The sequence below is a fragment of the Sinocyclocheilus grahami genome, unplaced genomic scaffold (assembly GCF_001515645.1).
Source record: "Sinocyclocheilus grahami isolate Dianchi unplaced genomic scaffold, SAMN03320097.WGS_v1.1 scaffold359.1, whole genome shotgun sequence".
Classification (NCBI taxonomy): Eukaryota; Metazoa; Chordata; class Actinopteri; order Cypriniformes; family Cyprinidae; genus Sinocyclocheilus; species Sinocyclocheilus grahami.
In genome coordinates, this window is record NW_015505538.1 from 68,586 (window position 1) to 89,238 (window position 20,653).

General features: G+C 38.7%; 3 protein-coding genes across 9 annotated transcripts in view; 1 reads left to right on the forward strand and 2 right to left on the reverse strand.

Annotated features, from left to right (window-relative positions):
• Positions 1-4,467: 4,467 nt before the first annotated feature.
• Positions 4,468-6,682, forward strand: ube2l3a (ubiquitin-conjugating enzyme E2L 3a). The gene is made up of 4 exons (XM_016229877.1): positions 4,468-4,531; positions 5,396-5,491; positions 5,612-5,798; positions 5,883-6,682. The coding sequence occupies exons 1-4, from the start codon at positions 4,505-4,507 to the stop codon at positions 6,035-6,037; spliced, it is 465 nt and encodes a 154-aa protein (XP_016085363.1). The 5' UTR covers positions 4,468-4,504; the 3' UTR covers positions 6,038-6,682.
• Positions 6,683-10,675: 3,993 nt separating this feature from the next.
• Positions 10,676-17,231, reverse strand: LOC107548990 (creatine kinase S-type, mitochondrial-like). 2 transcript variants are annotated; one of them, XM_016229875.1, is made up of 10 exons: positions 17,160-17,231; positions 15,843-16,033; positions 14,631-14,829; positions 14,132-14,227; positions 13,810-14,031; positions 11,847-11,932; positions 11,449-11,572; positions 11,225-11,359; positions 11,006-11,131; positions 10,676-10,916 (listed from the first exon to the last, which is right to left on the reverse strand). In XM_016229875.1, exons 2-10 carry the CDS (start codon positions 15,989-15,991, stop codon positions 10,800-10,802), a joined length of 1,254 nt encoding a protein of 417 aa, XP_016085361.1. In that variant the 5' UTR covers positions 15,992-16,033; positions 17,160-17,231; the 3' UTR covers positions 10,676-10,799. The 2 variants fall into 2 exon arrangements, with proteins under 2 accessions (XP_016085361.1, XP_016085362.1); XM_016229876.1 differs by lacking the exon at positions 11,847-11,932 and adding an exon at positions 12,133-12,218.
• Positions 17,232-17,261: 30 nt separating this feature from the next.
• The window catches only part of rasgrf2a (Ras protein-specific guanine nucleotide-releasing factor 2a), a 43,437-nt gene continuing 40,045 nt past the window's right edge, over positions 17,262-20,653 (reverse strand). For 5 of the 6 annotated variants that reach the window (XM_016229870.1, XM_016229868.1, XM_016229869.1 and 2 more), the window contains one exon: positions 17,643-19,133. In XM_016229870.1, the coding sequence (XP_016085356.1) occupies positions 19,035-19,133 (99 nt within the window). In that variant the 3' untranslated portion in view covers positions 17,643-19,034. Of the gene's footprint in view, positions 17,327-17,642; positions 19,134-20,653 lie in introns of those variants that run through there. The other variant, XM_016229867.1, reaches the window with a different exon arrangement.

A 20,653-nucleotide genomic window follows, 5' to 3' on the forward strand; every position in this document is an offset into this window, starting at 1 on the left:
ATTTGCAATCCAAATGTTGCTGTGTGTGTGTGTGTACAGGTTTATATATCCTGGTGGGGACTTAAACCTGACTACACACAGACTCATGGGGACTCGTGTCACGATGGGGACCTAAATTGTGGTCCTCACGGGTACAAAAGCTTATAAATCATACAGAATGAAGTTTTTTGAAAATCTAAAAATGCAGAAAGTCTCCTGTGAGGGGTAGGTTTAGGGGTAGGGTTGGTGTAGGGCGATAGAATATATGGTCTGTACAGTATAAAAACCATTACGCCTATGGAGAGTCCCCACAAGGATAGCTGATCAGACGTGTGCGCGTTTTTGTGACAAATGAGGACATACATTTGTATAATGACAAAGGTATGACAGGTATTACAAGGAGAAGGTGACTTTTCAGGACATTACCCCATGTCCCCACTTTTCAAAACGCTTATAAATCACACAGAATGGAGTGTATTGAAAATCTGAAATAGCACAAAGTCTCCTGTGAGGGGTAGGTTTAGGGGTAGGGTTGGTGTAGGGCGATAGAATATATGGTCTGTACAGTATAAAAACCATTACGCCTATGGAGAGTCCCCACTTTTCACAAATGTAAACCTGTGTGTGTGTGTGTGTGTGACTGTGCCTCTGTGCATCTTCAGCTTGTGAAGGGGTTGCTATCATTTCTAATTCTAGTATAGTAACTATGCATGCTTTTATATTAAACTATATAAGGAATATTTGTACTTTTATGAGTGCACTTTTAATTTTGAGGTAAAAAGGTGGTTAAAACCCCTTACAGCGTAAAATACATTCACTGAAATATAAATTGGTGTAGAAACAATTTTCACTCAGAAATTGCTACCCAGATAGTACACTTAAAAGTCTGCAAGATGTCTGTTAATGATCGCTTCATCTGCTGTGTACAAACATCTGATAGACGTCTTTAAGATGTCAGTTGTACATGCATTCTAAATCATAAACATCTTAAAGACATCTTAAAGACGTCGGATAGGAAACGTCCTCTAGATGTATTGCAGATGAGCAAACTCTCTAAACAATAATACAGATGTCAAATAGACGTCTCCGTGCTGTAGGCCTACATGTGCTATCAGGGTAGTAGGCTACATTTCACAAACAATGACAAAAAACAAGTAACACATTGAATTTAGGAGTAGGAAAACGTAATTTGTTTTATTTTAAAACATACTCTAATTAAATGTGTATTTACAACAATTTACAAACATTTTTTACAGTGCATTTAGTCAAGTCACATTTATATATATATAGGCTAGTGCTTTATACAATAGCCTATATGCTTTCAAAGCAGCTTCACGGTAATAAACAGGACCAGCTAAAGTGTTTTTCAAAAGGTTTAAATCGGACATAGATACAAGCTGTTCTTTTTGTGGTGACCCTAATGAAACTGATATGCATATCTTTTGGGATTGTCCTCATGCACACACAGCTATTTTGGATTGCATTTTCTAATGTTATCAATCGCAGTGTACTCCAGGGTTTCGCTCTGCTTTTTAAGGATGTACCGTTTGGCTTCTTTAATATACAAAAAGATCAAATTAATGAATATTTTATTATTCACCTATTATTACTTCTTGCAAAATGTCATATTCCCCGCAGTAAATTCACTCATCAAGTATCACTCATTTTGTATGATTTATTTATTGTTACATACGTCTATAAATGGTGCTTTGCATGTAATGTCACCTCTTTGTATGTAATGTTGATATTCTCTGTATTTTTATATTTGGTACCTTGGCATTAATAAAAAAATAAAAAAATAAAAAACAGTAATAAACAGGAAATAACTGTTAATGATGCAAATTAATCAATTACAGCTGTGTAGAAGACAATAGTGTCATTAAACAGCTCAAATAAGTTCAAGTGTTTGCGTTCTCATCTGATAGTGTCAGTGCAGTTAGATCAATAACATTTTATGAATATGAATTGTCTTTTTAAGCACTTATTAAGCCATATACATTTATAGTCTATAAATTGAAGCCTGATTTCAAATAAAATTGAAGATAAATTGAAGACTGATTTCAAACCTACACTCTAAAAAATGCTGGGTTAAATATAACCCAGCGCTGGGTTGAAAAGGGACAAACCCAGCAGTTAGGTTGTTTTGACCCAGCGGTTAGGTTGTTTTGACCCAGCGGTTAGGTTGTTTTGACCCAGCGGTTGGGTTGTTTTGACCCAGCGGTTGGGTTGTTTTGACCCAGCGGTTGGGTTGTTTTGACCCAGCGGTTGGGATGTTTTGACCCAGCGGTTGGGTTGTTTTGACCCAGCGGTTGGGTTGTTTTGACCCAGCGGTTGGGTTGTTTTGACCCAGCGGTTGGGTTGTTTTGACCCAGCGGTTGGGTTGTTTTGACCCAGCGGTTGGGTTGTTTTGACCCAGCGGTTGGGTTGTTTTGACCCAGCGGTTGGGTTGTTTTGACCCAGCGGTTGGGTTGTTTTGACCCAGCGGTTGGGTTGTTTTGACCCAGCGGTTGGGTTGTTTTGACCCAGCGGTTGGGTTGTTTTGACCCAGCGGTTGGGTTGTTTTGACCCAGCGGTTGGGTTGTTTTGACCCAGCGGTTGGGTTGTTTTGACCCAGCGGTTGGGTTGTTTTGACCCAGCGGTTGGGTTGTTTTGACCCAGCGGTTAGGTTGTTTTGACCCAGCGGTTGGGATGTTTTGAACCTAACCGCTGGGTCAAAACAACCCAATAGCTGGGTTTGTCCCTTTTTAACCCAGAGCTGGGTTATATTTAGAGTGTACAGAAATAAGTTCAATCTAAAGTTTTTTAGATAATTGTCTATTTTCACATACATTTCTAAATTAAAGAGCTATATTCAGTTGTGCACATTACTTCATTGTGAGGCTATGTGTGCATCTTGATATATTATATTGTGATTTATTAGGTGGATCTTAGCTACACTCTAAAAAATGCTGGGTTGTTTCAACCCAACTTTGGGTCAAATATGGACTAACCCAACTTTTGGGTTAAAATTTAAATGTAAAAATTAAACCCAACAGTTGGGTTAGTCCATATTTGACCCAAAGTTGGGTTGAAACAACCCAGCATTTTTTAGAGTGTACAATAAATTTGTTTAGAAATTAAATGATAAGAACACGTATTTAATACAAATGATACTTGTACAAACAATTGTCCATGTTCACAAGCATTTGATTTTGCTTCAATGTTAGTTTTTTAATGTCTAAGTCAAACTTTATCTTAATATTATAACTTTAGGCCAGACTGTTTTGCTGTTTTGTATGCGGAATACTTCTGGGTTTCAAACCCCTGGTGTTGCGAGAGACCAACTAGAACAGCAGGTTTGTAAAGAAGTTTCTGTTGACACTCGTTAACATGTTCTCTGGTGTAGAAGTGAAAATATGTTAAACATTATGAACAATAGAAAGTATAGAAAAGGGAAGTATAGATGTATAGAAAAGGAAATATGTAAGATGTATTTTTTTAGTGGCAAGACAAAAATTCCCTTTACTTTCAGTTTTGGACATTTATTTTTTTCACTACATATAGGCTACTACAATAAGCAGACATGTGTGGCCTAGTGATTATTGCTCTGTCACATGTAGAGTGTGTTTGGGTCAGAATGTGCAGCACTATTCAAGTGCTCTTACACACCCTAGTGGACTCCTTTTGTTTTACTTTCTTATATTGAAGCAGATTTTAGTACTTTTTTTTTTAGTAAAGAATATTTATCTCCATATATATAACATATATATATATATATAGATGTAATACTTACTTTATAAAATTTAGAATTGTTGTCATCTTAAAAAGTGTATTTTTTTCAGTTCTCCTTTCGGTTAACATAGTTTTATTTTAATTGTGTATATTATTCATATTGTACTTAGTACATTATTGTACATACACTATTCGTAGTGTATGTCAGATAAGACAACATTAACATGCTTATAAAATGAATTACATTGCAACCACATTTGAGGAAGTAGCAGCAGATATTGCTCATGACTAAATAAATATTTCTATAAATATTTAATAATATATTTATTTACTTATTTATTGCAAAAAACAACAACAATACATTTGTACATGGTTATTATAGTTAACTTAAACTAAAACCATAAACATTTTCGTTATCTGAAATAATATAAACGTTAAATTAAATTAAATTGAATTAAAACTTTTTTTTATTTCAGCTAGTTGCCAAGGCAACATTTCATTCAGATTAACTTGTAGCAAAATAACTAAAACTGAGATTAAAATGAATAAAAACTATATAGACAAAAAAAAAAAAATAATAATATAAACACAAAACACAACAAAATGACTAAAACCTTTAACTAAAATTAACGTGAAAATATAAAAATAAAAACGAATTCAACATATGGATTAAAAACTATTATAGCATTTCAAATTATGCACAGCATTTGTCACACCTGATGCACAAATGATCTTTTATTAATTTGATTCATTTATTTGAACTGGCTGAAGTGAATTCAACGCGCTTTGCATTGTGGGCGAAAGCAAATCCAAGATGGCGGCGAGTAGGCGACTGCATAAGGTAAATATTCCGGAAAATCTTCTTTTATGCATGCTAAACACAGATTTTACTCGATTTACCTCTGTAAATAGGAGTATTGTGGACTTGAATCACTGTTGGTCGGAAAGCTGAAACTTTAGAGCACTCTGGTGTGAAATGTGACGAGAATGAGGAGGAAGAAGCTAACGAGCTTAGCCGTAGTTCGGATTTTCACTTATATTGTAAATTAAGAGTCAGATAAAGCTCATAAAATGATTTTATAAGATTATCAGTGCTCTGGATGAGAGCACTCATGCACGTCTGTTAAAGAGTGTCGTCGTTGACAGGTGATGTCTAGTATATAAGACAGAAACTACCTGATCTGTAAGTTTATCAAGTAAGATCCAATCAAATATAGTGATCGAATTAAAATACACTGAAGAATAACTAGTGTAAGATAACAGATGAAGTTTTCTGCGCGGTCTTTATGATACAATGAGAAAGAGAAACGGAAAGCATGTCTGTTTTCTTCCTTTAAATCGTTCGTAATTGATTAAATCTGTTTAAGATGAAATATTAACCATATTTTGATAAATATATTAATTGTTTTAGTTTTGAATGATTGTAGTCATATTTCAAACTCCTGTGCATTGCAGCCTGTTAAGTGCTCAAGAAATAAAAAATAACAATTCTCGGTATTTTGCGTGAATTTGTGCCATTTGAACGTATTTAAATGAAAAGGAGTTTTTACGATGTAAATATAACTATAGATTTTTAACTACAGATCACATGACCACAGTGAAACCGAAAGTATTTTGTTCTCACTTTGTGGTTTCTCAAATCTCTCAACAATTAGAGAAGTATCGGGCTGCTTTGTAACATCGTACATGTACTATGTGTTAACAGGAACTTGATGAAATCCGTAAGTCTGGAATGAAAAATTTCCGCAACATTCAGGTGGATGAGTCCAACATTCTGACCTGGCAAGGACTCATTGTTCCTGTAAGTTTGAAGGCGTTTCATGTATTTTATTTAATGTGTTTTCTGCATTAATTGCATGCTTAAAAATATCAGTCTTCTCTCGATTGAGCCATTTTGCATGTACTCCATTTTCTCTTTCAGGACAACCCTCCATACGATAAAGGTGCGTTCCGGATTGAGATCACATTCCCTGCAGAATACCCCTTTAAGCCTCCGAAGATCACATTTAAAACCAAGATCTACCACCCGAACATTGATGAGAAGGGTCAGGTGTGTCTGCCGGTCATAAGTGCTGAGAACTGGAAACCTGCAACCAAAACTGACCAAGGTACAGCACGTCTCGAAGCCTTTTTATCTGCCTCACACTCGTAAAATATTGCCATTTAAATATGTTTTCCCCCTCTTTAACCAGTAATCCAGTCTCTCATCGCCCTCGTCAACGACCCCCAACCAGAACACCCGCTGAGGGCCGACCTAGCGGAGGAATATTCAAAAGACCGTAAAAAGTTCTTTAAGAATGCTGAAGAGTTCACAAAGAAAAATGGCGAGAAGCGGCCAGTGGACTAATATCGCATGGGCGCATTTCCCTTGTTTCTCTTTTGCCCACTCCTCCAAAACCGTTTCCCCCAATCTGAGTCCCCGCCAGTCCGCCCTCACTCTCGGTCCCCCGTGGAGCATCCCAGCCGCATTTCGCCTTCGGCAGAAAGACCCGTGACTTCTCAGCCTCTGGGTGTCGAAGTGAGTTGAAATTGTGATGAGGGGAGCGTGCGAATGAAACTTGATAAAAGTGGTGAGATTTGGGGGTGGGGAAGGACGGGGGCAAAAAGGTTGTTCCTTTTAATTTGTTCTTAAATTGCACAGAGATGTGTTCAGGTCATGTATTCTGCTGTGTGATGAATCTTGACTGTTTTCATAGCAGACTACTACGGTGAACCAGAGTATAATGTTAAGTCGTTTCACTATTACATTTATGACATTGAAGAAATCAAATCCAATAGTTTGTTTAATGGAAACGCATAATACGTCAAAGGTGTGTGGCAAATTTTTCTTTTATATTTCTCTCTCTCATCTCTATTTGATTTTTTAAATTTTTTGCTTAGGTTGCACTGTTTTCTGTGGAATAAGGTTTCATGTTCTTCAATCTCAGTTTGTAACACAAACTAGTCACTGTCACCAATATAATGTTTATGATGTCATAAAAAGGAAAGCAAAACTTGATTTGACTTTGTGTCTGATTGAACATCATGTATCTCGAGACCTTTCTGGGACACACAAACATTTAAGACTCTTTTAAAAATTCTTGGTAACACTTTAGATTAAGGAATACATATTCGCTATTAACTAAGAGTTTTCCCTTAATAAACTCCTAATTTCCTGCTTATTGATAGTAAGTTGGAAGTGCTCGTAGTAATGTTTAGGTATTGGGTAGGGTTAAGGGATCTAGAATATAATCATGCATTGATATGTGCTTTATAAGTACTAATAAACAGCCAATATTCTAGTAATATGCATTCTAATAAGCAACTGGTAAATAGTGTTACCGAATTCTTCTAATAACCTCCCCTTTTAACTGCATGTGAGATATACAGTCGCATAGGAATAGTAATATCTCTTCTCTAGTTAATTCCTGGATTTTGCAGAAATTTACACATAAGTATGGTGACACAATCACTGTACCAAGTTAAATGAATCACCAAGTACCATGAATCGCAAAATCACTGAAGAAGTTCTGATTACAATACTGGATTAAGGACATTCAAGGTAAATGGCTCGATTTGTGCAATTCTATTATAATATTTTCTTTATAGACTACAGAACTGCACCGTGCAATGAGTTTACTTGATTACAACAAACTACCATAGTTTCCGCCAAAATACACAAGTACTTGTACGGTTATTGCCAGCTGATATTGTGATCATTTGCTATTAGCCACCAATTTAATCCAAAAAGAAATCAAACTAAATTCTCGGTAATGGTAGTCATACCTACAGCTTTACACACACTTGGTAAGTTTGTAAAAGTTATAGTATTCCTTAAATTATTTTTTCAGGACAAAAGTGTATGATAAGATGATTAGACCATTTAACCTAGAATTGACTGATTTTCTCATATTGACAAGTGTTTTTATATATAGTTCAGCTTTCCTCTGTCTATACCAGGGGTGCCCAACCCTGCTCCTGGCGATCGACTGTCCTGCAAAGTTCAGCTCCAACCCTAATCAAACACACCTGAAGCAACTAAATAGGGTCTTCAGGATCACTTAAAAATTAAAGGCAGGTGTCTTTGATTAGAGTTGGAGCTAAACTTTGCAGGACAGTTGATCGCCAGGAGCAGGGTTGGGCACCCCTGGTCTATACAAATAGTGGTGGTTCCAAGGTACAGTGATGTTATCAGATGGTAAATTGTTTTATCATCATAATCATTGGCTACATTTAAGTTTAGTTGCATGTAGACCCTCTAAAATACCCCTAATTTCTTTTAGTGACTTCTACAGCCAACACAGTGAACCCATTTTGTCGAAGCGTACACGTATTTACCCCCACCCCTAACCTGCTAGAACCAAGATTAGCATTATTAGATACGGCACTAAGCAGCTCTAAATGGAGAAATTAGCCCCACTGGATTAGTCTGTCTAACGATGGGAGGCCAGTGTCTGACGTTAAATTAATTACAGTTTAAACCATTGTGTTAAAGAGGTCATATGATGCCCATTTTCCACAAGTTGATTTGATTCTTTTGGGTCTTAATGAAAAGTCTGTAACATAGTTTGGTTAAAATTTCTCAATGGTAGTGTAAAAAACACCTTTTTTTTACCCTGTCAAAAACAGCTCTTTTCAGAGCATGCAGATTTGTAGCATTTTCCTTGAAATGTTAATGAGCTCTGCTAACCCCGCCCCTCTTTTCTGAGCCGCTCTCAGAGAGACTGTTTACTTTAGCTGCATTCATCGTGAAACTTGCTAATTAGCACATTATTAGGAAAGGTGATTTGCAAAGATTCGTTAAAAAACCTTACACTCACTTCTTCTGTAGGTGAAGCTGGATCAGGAATAATTTGCCCGAACATAGACGCATTTATGTAGATCGGGGGCGCATTCCCTTCAAAAACGAACATAATCCACTGCGTCTTCAGAACGAACATACACTGCGTCTTCAGCAGCGGCTCAGATGTCGGGAGTAAATGACGACTGCTATGTTCATTATTACATCCAACAACAGACCTCAATCGCTTAGGAGTCATTCTTGTCTTCATCTGCTCCGGCGGTGAAACAATGGCGGCTGACGACAGCTCACTCAGGGCGGGTCTAAGGTAAGATGCCAGTCCAGTCTGCTGAAATGCTACTGTCAATCAAACTATCGTGGGAGGGGCCTGTCTGTGTGACGTCACACAGACAGGCATCTGAGATCGGCTCGATTTGAGAAAGGGGTAAAAAAATTTGTAGATTAACAAAAAACCACTGGGTGGATTTTTATCATTTTAGGGTGGTTGTGTACACACACTGCCACCACACATTTCAGTTCAAACAACTTGTAAAAGTGCATGTAGCATTATATGACCCCTTTAAGAAGGTTGGGCCTTTCTGCACTTTATAACTGAAAGACTATGTTCGGACAAACACTGTGCTTACATAGTGTATAAAGATTTTTTTCTCAATCAACTCCTCAGATGATCAAATATACTGAGTAGGTGACATTGAGACAGACCTCAGACTTGTCAAGACATCTGAGAGAGAAAAAAAAAGAGTCTTGGTTTGACCATACCTGTCAACATTTGGGTACCAAAATACTTGAGGGGGGTGGAGTCAAAAGTAAAAATGTTTATATTACATTATATTATTTTATTTTTATATTAATTTAAACAATTATCATCAAACAATTATATTCATTCAGTAACATTTACAACTGTGTGTTTTCTGCATAAAAATAAGGGTCGTTTTTGGCTTTGGTCTAAACAAAGAGCAGAAGGGCTTATTGAAAAATGCAAATTCATTCTCTGCCAGTGTAACAGGTGGCGCTTTTCGCCAGGAATATAGCCGTGTCCCCCGTAACCACAGTAAAGCAGCACAGCACCTGACTTTGAAACTTGCAGCGCTCATATTTAATCAATTAAATAGCCTTTTGAAGTGTAAGCTATATCTCAGTTTACATGTATATATATTTTTTTTCACTGGAGCACCACCTGAGTCTTCTTCTCCCATTTCTGCCAGTGATCATCATTTCCTTCCCACGGTACTCCCTGCGCACATATCAATAGCATCACTGGGCTGTAGGTTGCCAATTTGAGGGGACAAATGGGTTGAAATTTGTATGTGTCGATCGTGTGAGAAAGATGCATTTCATACAAGAGCTGGCAACTGGACAACCTTGGAATTTGTTGTCGTGATTATTCATATAATGAGGTTTGGCCCATACAAATTACGAGAGTTTTAACGAAAGCGAATGTAGCAAACATAAAATACGTTTAAACATAAAAAAATCTTTTTTTTCTAGAAAGATTAAAAATACGGGAAAATATTTAAACGGGATATAGCGGGATAGAATGGTAAAATATGGGAGAATCCCGGGAAAAACGGGAGGGTTGACAGGTATGGGTTTGACAGTGTACTGCTTGGGCCATGTGTCCATTCACTGGTTTCCTAGAACCTTAGCTAAATGTTGATATGATAAACTCACTGTCTATGATAGCAGAGCAACTGTGTGTGACTTTGTTAGTAACATCCTGCTGCTAAATACTTTAGAGTAAAAAGCTTCTGGCAGCAACATAAGATGCAAGCAAGCAACGTTACAAAACTAGACGTGACGTGACATGTGGCCAAGTATGGTGACCCATACTTGGAATTAGTGCTCTGCATTTAACCCATCCAAAGTGCACACACACAGCAGTGAACACACACACACCCGGAGCAGTGGGCAGCCATTTATGCTGCAGCACCCGGGGAGCACTTGGGGGTTCGGTCCCTTGCTCAATGGCACCTCAGTCGTGGTATTGAAGGTGGGAGAGAGCGCTGTACATTCACTCCCCCCACCTACAATCCCCGCCGGTACGAGACTTGAACCCGCAACCTTTGGGTTACGAGTCCGACTCTCTAACCATTAGGCCACGACTTTCTGTTATAACAAATAATTTTTGTTGATTGTAATGGCAGCGTTCTATAAGTTGCTCACTGCGTGCGCATTATGTTAGTGGTTGCAAAGAAATAAGAAAGCATTTGTAGTTTTAGGGTTCATTTTATTGAGCTTTCTATACATATAAGACCTTCGGTTTTGGGATTAGTGGAAGGAGTGTCCATGTTTCTTTTGCTGGGTCCATCTTTCAATAAAAGAGCACCGCTCACTTCCTAGACTGTTGGATAGGGGCGGGGATCTTGATGTCCTGGCCCTTTTCCAGCCTCTTTTCACACTCGACAAGGTAGTTGACACCATCGACGACTAACTGCACCAGTTCCACCTGGTAAAGAAAAGCAGTCACACCAGAGTTTGAGAATCTTATGCATGTAAAACTCCATGTAGTTAACCCATTGGTTTTGAATGACCTACCTCGGATTTGCCCAGGCGGTCAAGGTTTGAGATGTCGAAGATATCGCCCACTGCAGCTGTGTCCACACCTCCAGTGCCACGCTTCTGCAGCCGCAAGTTTTCCAGGATCTTTCCAAGGCGAGGGTCCTACAGGCAATTGTTTGCATTAGACAGGTTTCAACACTGGATATACCTTATATCCAAAAGCTCTCACTATAAGATAAAGGTAATTATTGTTACCTTGCTGAGCTTTGGCAAGCGGACGTGTACTCCAGCCCTGAGGCCGGTGCCCAGGTTGGATGGGCAGGTTAGGATGTAGCCAAGATGTTCATTCCACATAAACTCCCAGCCTCTCTCCTGAATCAAGTGTTCTACCTGTCCAAAAGATGGAAGACATTAACCTTATAGGACAACTCCAGATAAGTTGGTTAATGATTAAAAGTATGAATGAGGTGTGGTTTTACCTGTTTGAGTCCTCTGCAGAACCTCTCAAACACCCTTTTCATGTTGCCACCTTTCTCCATGGAGATGACACGGGTGTGGTCTTCCTCATTGATCCATATTAAGAATGTTTTCTCATTGTTATGCCTTGCAAATGATTGGATGTTTAAGAGACAAAAAGGAGCTCTGTACTCTACCATCAGTCATGCCAGCAAGTCCTTTTTGTTTTATGAATCAAGAGTATCTTGCAGAAGTATCCTATGTCATGCATTCAATCTAACATTAAAGCTACATATGAATATGTTTTATCTGAATGCAGTTTTTTACTTGCAGGCAAATGTGAGAATATTTATATTGTGACATATCTTGTTAGTTACACAAAAGGTGACCAAATCATGCCAAGAACTTTCTAAAGCCATACCAGATGCCTCTTGCATCTGGCCAGTCACGGGCCATAAAGGCACAAGTCAACAAGGGGGAAACAGGTTTGTCAAACAGGAAGTGGTCCTACAGAAGGATGAAAGGAAGACAAGGTGGAACTGGAGGAGGATCACAGAGTAAGAGGAAGACCAGACACTTGGAACACTTCTTGAGTCAAATGCAACCTACAAAAAACATGGAAGATAGGAAGAAGTGTCTAGAACTAAAGAGTGGGGACTGTTTGGGGTTGTACTGCCATGGCTTGTTTTTTCTCCCTCTAGCCTTACCATATCCCACGAGCATCTGGCCAGTCCCTGGCCATCCCAGATGCAGTGAGCAAAGGAGACACAGGCTTGTCAAAGAGGAAATGCTCCTAAGCCATGCCAGCATGAAAGGAAGAGTTCAGTATCATGTTGTGTGGAAGCAACTCAGTTAAAGTCCCCATGAAATCAAAATTAAAGTTTTTTGGGTGTTAGTATCAATATTTTAGTCTTAAGGTTATCTATAAGGCAGTGTGCTCCAAAACAGTGACAAAATTCGCATTTAGAAGATATAAGCATTCAAAGTTTGCAGTTCGTCACTTCCGCCAAAACAGCTCAACGATTTATTTGACGTCACATCATACTTCAGCTTCTCATCAAACTTTCTGTCCAATCAAATGCTCTCTAGAATCTGAAGCGCCCGCCCCCTACACTATAAAATAGACGCTGAAGCCGTGGCTAAAATCGGTCACTTGTCCACAGAATTAGTATTTTCTGTACCGTGAATGGCACGTAGTGCACTATATAGGGGACAGGGAACGATTCAAACAGTGTAAATATGCTTTCCATTGAGGAAAAAAAGAAGTCTGGTTTCGCACTATGTCACGCTAACCACCGCACCACACACACACTCTGCTCCAGTCCAGACACGATAGCACAGAGCGGATCACATGCGCGAGTCTGCACAGACCACAAAATGTATCGGAGCTATTTGAATTCTACACAGAATGCTATATTTTTTAGCAATATAGATGAGATTGTGGCTGGCATACCCTATCAATTGCGGCTTTACGGATCTCAACGGCTCTAGCCCAAACTGTGATATAAACGAACACTATTGGCTATTTTAAAAAGGGGCGGGGCTGCTTGATATGTCCCACCCTGTCTTCCTGTTTCAGGTAAAATGATGTCAACACAGAGTAACGCTGCGTGTTTCTAAGCATTTCAGGGGACCTTTAAACCCAGAACTAAATGTACAGTACTAAAGTACTGGGACGATTTTGCGTGAACTATTTCCCAGTACTATTTAAAGGGTTGCATTCGCACCGACAGTGTGAACTAAGAAGTGGCGTAAGCCGGTCGACAGCGACGTCATTTGTGCGCGGCGTTCAACAACAGAAACAAAGAACAACAACATTAACAACAGGAGGATGGAGGACGCTGTGATCGGAGCTGTTTTTGTTGTGTCTCGTGGGTTTCACAATAATGGACATGGAAAGTCGACGTATACGTAAAGCGATTGAAAAAACGGAAAGGAGGACTAAGAATCTCCAACGACAACTGGCAGTGCTACATTTGCTACAAGTGCCTGCACTTCAGCATCCGTCCATCTATCGCTGTTCTCCATACTTGCGAAATAAGTTGACACAATGTTTACAGTATGTTTACACGGCGTTTTAAATCATGGCGGGTGAGGGCGTTTTCGTACGCGTTTGGCCAATCAATGTCTACTTGCGTCATGATTAGTACCAGTTGTGCTGGTTAGACCCTGCTCCGGAGTAAAAAAAGCAGTCCGGTACTAAAATCGAACCCAGTTCCGGCTGTGCAAAAACGCCAAAAAGTGGGTAGTTCCACAATTAGTTCTGGTACTATGAAAAGGTTCCCGCGGTGCAAAAGGCCCTAGTATCAACCAAACACTTTACCTAGAACTCTGTCGGGACCAAAGTATCCCATGACTGAAAGAGCTTTATGGAAGCAACTCACATCGATAAGTCTCTGCTGCTCTTGTTCAGTCATTTCAGTCAGGCTGTAGTAACGACCAGAGAGGTCTCCCTTTAGGCCAGACAAGGCCTGGATCGTGACCCTTTCGACTTCACGTCGCTCAGAGCGGCTGCAGGCAGGGGGAAGGCTGAGGCCACGGATACTGCGGCCTGTGCGCACACGGGAGGACAGGACGTAGTTTTCGTCAAACACGGCTGAATGGATCTGGAAGATAAAGAACAATCAGGAAATGTTGATAGAGAATAGAATTAAATGGAAATCGGAGAAACTCATTTTGCATGAAGAAATAAAAACAGACGTGCACCTTGGAGGCATCCAGGTCAGTGGGATGCTTCATGGTCCTTGGGTCATAGCCATTGTGTCTGTCCTTGATTACAGGATCAAAGATTTCAGCAAACACCTGCAACATCATTCAAGCAGAGGAGTCAAGGGTGTTGTCTCTAGATTAGTTTGCATTACCTTGAAAAGACAGGAGAGGCAAAGCAAGAACATGCAGAAAAATCAGCTTAAACAATAATAAATTAGATTTGGCCAAGCTGGTTTATTTTGTTTAGTGGTGGTCTAGTTAGCAGACCAACAAAACTGTACCCTTAACCAGCAAAACTTGGTAATTCTGGCGAAGCAGGATGGTCAAGGAAGTCTTGCTGGTTAAGCTGGTTAAGAAGCCAGCATCCCAAACACAACACATGCTGTTGACCAGCTGGTCATTTCATCCAAGGTTTGAACAAAACAACCTTTGGAAGAGAAGTTGTATATTATGTCACATTAAAAAAGCATGAGGTAGTTTGAATGTATTGCTGTACCTCATAGCTCTCCTCATCACCAGCGACCATCCCAACTGTCTTGATGAAGGGATGACCAGGGTTGTCCACACCAGTCTGAATGCACTGGTCAAGAGTCCAGTTGTTCGGAGTGATCTTGTCCCTGAGTTTGGCATAGATGGCTGGGGTCAGCGCACTGGCCATGCAGTTGTTGTGTTTGCGAAGGTCAGGGTAGTCTGCACTGTTGAGGAACACAAAGTCACATCTTTAGTCATGTTCTGTCTTTGGGTTAGACCTAGAGCCTGTGGAAGTGATGTCCAAATTGTTGGCTATCATGCCCCATGGCATTCTTGTTGGAATGAAGAGCGTGTTCAGCAGTAGAGTGATGCAACCTTGATGCAACAGGGAGCACTACAGAAAGTAATTTCTCTCTACTGCTAAAAGACTGTACAACTCATTCACTATTTGCATTCAGAATTGGCCCTGGCTCAAATGGCGCACATGTTGAAGTGATTTGGTCAAATCATGAGACTACACAAGTGAGGACTTTATAGTGGACTACTACCTGATAATCTACCCAGGATTAAGTCAGCGTGGATTTAGAGGATTGCAAAGAATGAGAGGCATTTTTGAGGTAGATGTACTTCTTGTGAACCGGGCCTTAATCCAAAATCTATAGGAATGTAACAGGAGACTGACTGATCAGAAACAGTTACTGTGGTTTCTTGATTGATGGTTTAAGTATGAATTTAGGTATGGGTTGTTAGTTTTTGATCACGCTAAAAGAGAAACTCTCTTCAAAGTTGGTCCCTTTAAGAAACTTAAATCTTGGACTGCTGATCTGATTTGATCTTTGGCATCTATTAGAGTAGTGCAAATAAGGTGACATGTGGGACAGGACATAAGCTTCTTAAGTGTCATGTTCCCACCCATTTACCTTTCACTCAGTTAACGTGTGATACTTCATCATACAGTACTTCATGACCATCTGATCATATTTTTTTCCATTACAGAACAGGTGCAAGTAAACTGATGGAAAAGAAAGTACCTCACCCTTCTAGGTGCGTTGGTTGAATGTTAAAATCTTATTAGCTTCTCATGCATTTTATTCCGACATGATTACTAAATTAGCAATGTGTTAAGTGACAAATGGTAATCATAAAGCAAGTCTAGATATATATTAAACAACAACTAGCTATATTTTATGCAATATTATCAATGGGATGTAATTGTGCTCATGCCTCTAGTGCCTACCTGGGAGGGTAGAGTTTCCTCCTCTGATCTGCAGAGATGGCAGCATTATCGCTCATTAAGTAACCGGTTGCCACAACACCAGCTCCAAGGCTCGCCATGAGCAAGCCAGTGGTACGGCTCGACATCACCTTGGCGAATGAGCTTGCCATCTTCACACCGTTTCTTGTCAAAAAGGTCTGATGGGATCAGCACTGGTAGAACAAGGTGGCAAGTTTTTCACAATGATCATAGCAGTAAATACTTCTTTTTAAGACTATAGCTATCAAATAATCTTTGTGTTAGTTGATGGTGCCCTAATCTGATTTACTTGTTTCTGACTGGTTCCATTATTATGAGACTGGTTGATTAACTCTAATAATTCCTTCCACTAATTGTCCTTCACCAGTTTCTAAAGGACAGTTATGGAGGTCATGGAGGAACATTTATAATGTTTCTGAGAATTGTCCTAAATATAAGCTTAGTTTAGTAGTCAAACCAAATATCATTTTGTAATATTTTGTCAAAGGAACATGTCAAATACATTTCAAATACACCTCTACAATTTGGAAACACAAAAGTTGCTCAATCAATATTGTTTTTTCCACAGCAGATTCTTAAACTTTAACATTTGGTGACGTCCTTGAAAAAGTCCTTTTGACACTGCAACTGGACTCTAAAAGTGAAAGTCTTATTAATAGACTAGCAGACTACATGAAGTGTTTGGAACGGAGCCCCAGCTGGCACCAGTCTACCCGAGACCTCGTGCTCTGCCGTGACATTCTGAACCGGTCACACAAGCGTACACAAGACCCAACCAGAATCTGGCAGCTTGAACTCAGATCTACATTATACAGCAAAACCATGATCACTCTGTGATACTTCCAAGCAGGTGGCCTGTCAGCACTTTAATGGCTATCTCTCAGCCGAGTTGTTGGGGATTATTAGGATTCTAAATCAAGGATTAGTCCAGAATGTTTGGAGAATACTACTAAATAAGATAAACTACTGTTTAATGTCCTTAAAGATGGCACAGTGATTCCAACAAATGATTCCTATTGAAATAGTAACCTCTCCTATATAGGTATCTGCAATCTATTTTACAGTCATTCAATACAACATATCAAATGAGAAAAATAATTAAAAGATATACCAAATATACACTACAGCACACGCTGTTATTAAATAATAATATCCAAGCAAATAAAACAGTTGATCGTTGGCTTGCCAATTTGCATCCAGCATTTTCAATATTTGCAATTTAATTAAAGTTTTCTCTGGATAAATATTGACATTAAAGTGATTTTTGTGAGCAAGTAATATAAGAGAAGAGAGTTTTACCTGTAGAGTCTCCTCTGTTACAGTAGGCTGTGTCAGGAAGCACAGTCTGTGAGGGAAGATGGCGCTCCTCCCAGGTTATGGGATTAGAAGTGGAGCTGATGGCCAATCCTCTTCCACGTAAATGCCAGGTCATAACCCATGTCTGTCGTCCGGCTTGTCCTTGAGACCTGCCGCCATAGTCCAGCATTTTGCACTGTACGCAGCCTTTTAAAATAGAACCACTACCAGCTCTTTAAAACTTCTTAGTCTTACCAGGACAAGTGGACACCTAGAATACTTCTTTAAATCACAGTTTTATCCCATTATCAAGTAACTTTTAGATGCACAGACAAGCAGCAAGGTAGCTGGCTAGAATGACAAAAACATAGGCTGATTATCTAAATGATCTTTTGCTATAATTCAGCTTTTAAATGTATAATGGAAAACAAGCATACAGAAAATAAGACAAAAAGAAGAAGTTTTATTTCATTAGTTACAGCTACATCATGGATAGATGTACAGCACGTTTATGTCAATGACCGAAAAAAGATGTGAATTCATTTATGAAAAGAGGTAAAGACACTCCTTTAGGAAGTGTGCATGAGTTGACAGCATTATTTGAAAAAGAAAATAACAACAATGCAGGGCTGCCTAATGTTTACAATAACTAAATTTTCCAGGTACAAGTTAAAATAATATATATACACCCAAATAAATAAACGGGGCACTGCACATATTCTGCTGAACCTATGTTTGAATTAAACAACAATACTCTATTTCTCTTTGTACAAAACAGACTTAAATGCACACGTAGAAACTCTGAAACACAGTGTATTTGAAATTGAATACTGTCACGATACAGCTCGGTGGAGAAAACTTTAAGAAAACAACCAAGAACTGTAAACTGGTGAATGTTTCCCTGCCCATATTAAAATCAACAATAAGCTGCTTCTTCTGCATTAACCAGAAAGTATCTTTTCTAGACATGGTATGGTACCATAGTGCATGGATATGGTAATAAATCAGTACAAAAGTACCTTGGCATTACCATCATGGTACCATCAGATATTTTGAAGGGTGTTATTAAGTGTAGAATATACGTATCAAATGCTATGAACATTAGAAATTGCTATTGTTAAGCCAAAATTTAGAGACAAAAAATTAAAAATATGAATTAAGAATATGATTAAGTAGAGATTCAAGCAAGCACATGCCAAAAATATCAAATACCTCTACAAACAAAAACACGCTAAGTGAGCAAATGCAGCCTCATGGCAAAATGCAGCTGACCTGGTGTGTAAACGAAAGATACCTAATATTAACAAATGACAAACGTAAAAACATATTTCTTTTGGTAAACAGTAAACATGCTTGGTTGCACTTTGACATTTCAGCAAACTCCAGTAGATCAAATATTGACATGAGTCTCATACATGCAGGCAGATTATAATGGAGGAGTGATTAAGAAAATTGCTTGTCCAAATTGGACCAGTGAACATCAACAATTCATTTCTTGACATCTGAACAGACATTTGCACGCATACAAATATGATTCTCATTATAGGAAGGGAATGAGCAGACTTTAAAAATGGAACTGATATTTTGCATTCAGGTAAAAAAAAAGATTATCAAATTGCTATTAAAATGCATCATGCTAGAAATAAGTACTATGAAATATAACTGTACATAATATTTACAAAAAGGCACATTTAAACCTGAGTTTACAGCAAAAAATAATAATTATGACAATTTCATGGAATGAAGTAAATATATGAATAGGTTGTCGTTTCTATAGTGGACAGACTTCAGTTCAGATGCAAGTTTAGGTGTCCACAAACTGACTATAAAAAGTTTCTTACTTGATATCGGAGTCTGGTGTAAACATTATCATCAGGTTTAGTTGGCAGGAGGGAGTCTTGGCTCAATCTTCAGAGATAATTCATAAAGTGTGTCCTCATCCATTACAAGAGTCTTGTCGAGGAGGAACTGTGTTACCTGAGAGAAAAACAGCGATATGTAACAAATTGAAAACTCTTGAGTCTTAAAGCTATAAAGCTACTGTATCATATTTGATACACACATTTCTAAGGTTTCTAAATTATCAACATGATAAACTTTGCTGTTAAACCTGTTGCACACTCAATCTACTCCATGCCTTCTGTCGTCTGATTGATAGTTCAGACTTTTAGTTTAATTGTACAAATGTCCAGCTTCAGCTTGAGCTTCGCGTGTCTTTCTGCTGTCAAATCTTGACTGATTTTTATCAAGTAAACGTGAGAATAACTGCAGTAATATTTCCAGATGAACACTTACTGGACTGAAACAGCTCAGCTTTACTTGATTCTCCATCAATTATGTTTTAGAGGCTCAAATCTGATCCTGAGGATCTTTTGAGGAGCGTTTGTTTCCAGAAGCTTTACTTTCACTGTTCCTCAGCGGACAAATGATCTTCACAAACCTCCAGAACATCTCACATCTTCTGAGGAGCCTTTATTTCTTCAGCTCTCAATCAGCATTGAATGAATTGCATTGCATTATATGTTTGGATAATTTCAATCTCATTTTACTAAAACAGATTACTGGAGATATAGAGCAATGACTGATATTTAGATCATTTTATGCAAGTATCTGTTATAAAGATCTTAGCACGTAAAGCATGAAAAGCATTGGTAGTAGTACTGAGCCTTGTGGCACTCCATACTGCACTTGTGAATATGATACTTCTTCATTCATTGCTACGCATTGATGATGGTCAGAAAAATATGAATATGAAGATTTACCTTACAAGCATCAGAATTTCCTCTTACTTTTTAATATATATTGCCATATAACAGCATCTGCACCAAACTGCATATTTTACTAAGTTTGTGTCCCTGAATAAAATTCAAGTGTGTTTTCCTCCATATTATCACTATATCATACTATATGAGCCATAAATGACTGATGTATCCAAAAAATTCTGTCGAAAAAAAGGATTTTTTTTGCCTATTATTTCACATGTCAGATTTTACAGGGTTAAAGGTGTGCATGCGCAATGAGCTTCTGTCTTGAAGTGTGCACTTCTGTATCTATTGCTTCCATAAGGTCACTATACATTCAGACCAAGAGGCAACCTTCCGGTCTCTCTCGTGAAACCAACACGGAAGTGACTAAAACTGCAATTCATCGACTGGCCGCTAGAGGCTGGCTCCAAAAGGGACTCAGTCCCATAGACTCTCCATGTTAAAATGCCCAACTTTATAGCAGAAAAAAATATGTTTGCAGCTTGGTACAAAAAGTGGTTTTGGTCTATATAGATAATTTTGCCCTTCATGAAAACTGTGAGGGAGGTGAATTTTTTTATAACTCATCTGTTTAAATTATATTAAGCCTTAAAGCTCTGCATAATTAAGGGCGTGGCCACTTGAGTGACAGGTGGATTGCCGCTGCTGTCACCGTCGTCGAGCTAGGTGGGCATGGTTTCAGCAACCAGCTCCTGCCTCTTTGCCCATTTTCGATTATCCGGGAGTGACGCG

What these genes read in the sequence shown, in the direction of transcription:
- ube2l3a (XM_016229877.1), top strand. Translation starts at nt 4,505, where the DNA reads ATGGCGGCGAGTAGGCGACTGCATAAG. An exon ending in GGCAAGGACTCATTGTTCCT is followed by an intron (nt 5,492 to 5,611) that starts GTAAGTTTGAAG and finishes TTTCTCTTTCAG; the next exon opens with GACAACCCTCCATACGATAA. An exon ending in TGCAACCAAAACTGACCAAG is followed by an intron (nt 5,799 to 5,882) that starts GTACAGCACGTC and finishes CTCTTTAACCAG; the next exon opens with TAATCCAGTCTCTCATCGCC.
- LOC107548990 (XM_016229875.1), bottom strand. Translation starts at nt 15,991, where the DNA reads ATGGCAAGCTCATTCGCCAAGGTGATGTCGAGCCGTACCACTGGCTTG. An exon ending in AGGAAACTCTACCCTCCCAG is followed by an intron (nt 14,830 to 15,842) that starts GTAGGCACTAGA and finishes GTTCCTCAACAG; the next exon opens with TGCAGACTACCCTGACCTTC. An exon ending in GTGATGAGGAGAGCTATGAG is followed by an intron (nt 14,228 to 14,630) that starts GTACAGCAATAC and finishes ATGATGTTGCAG; the next exon opens with GTGTTTGCTGAAATCTTTGA.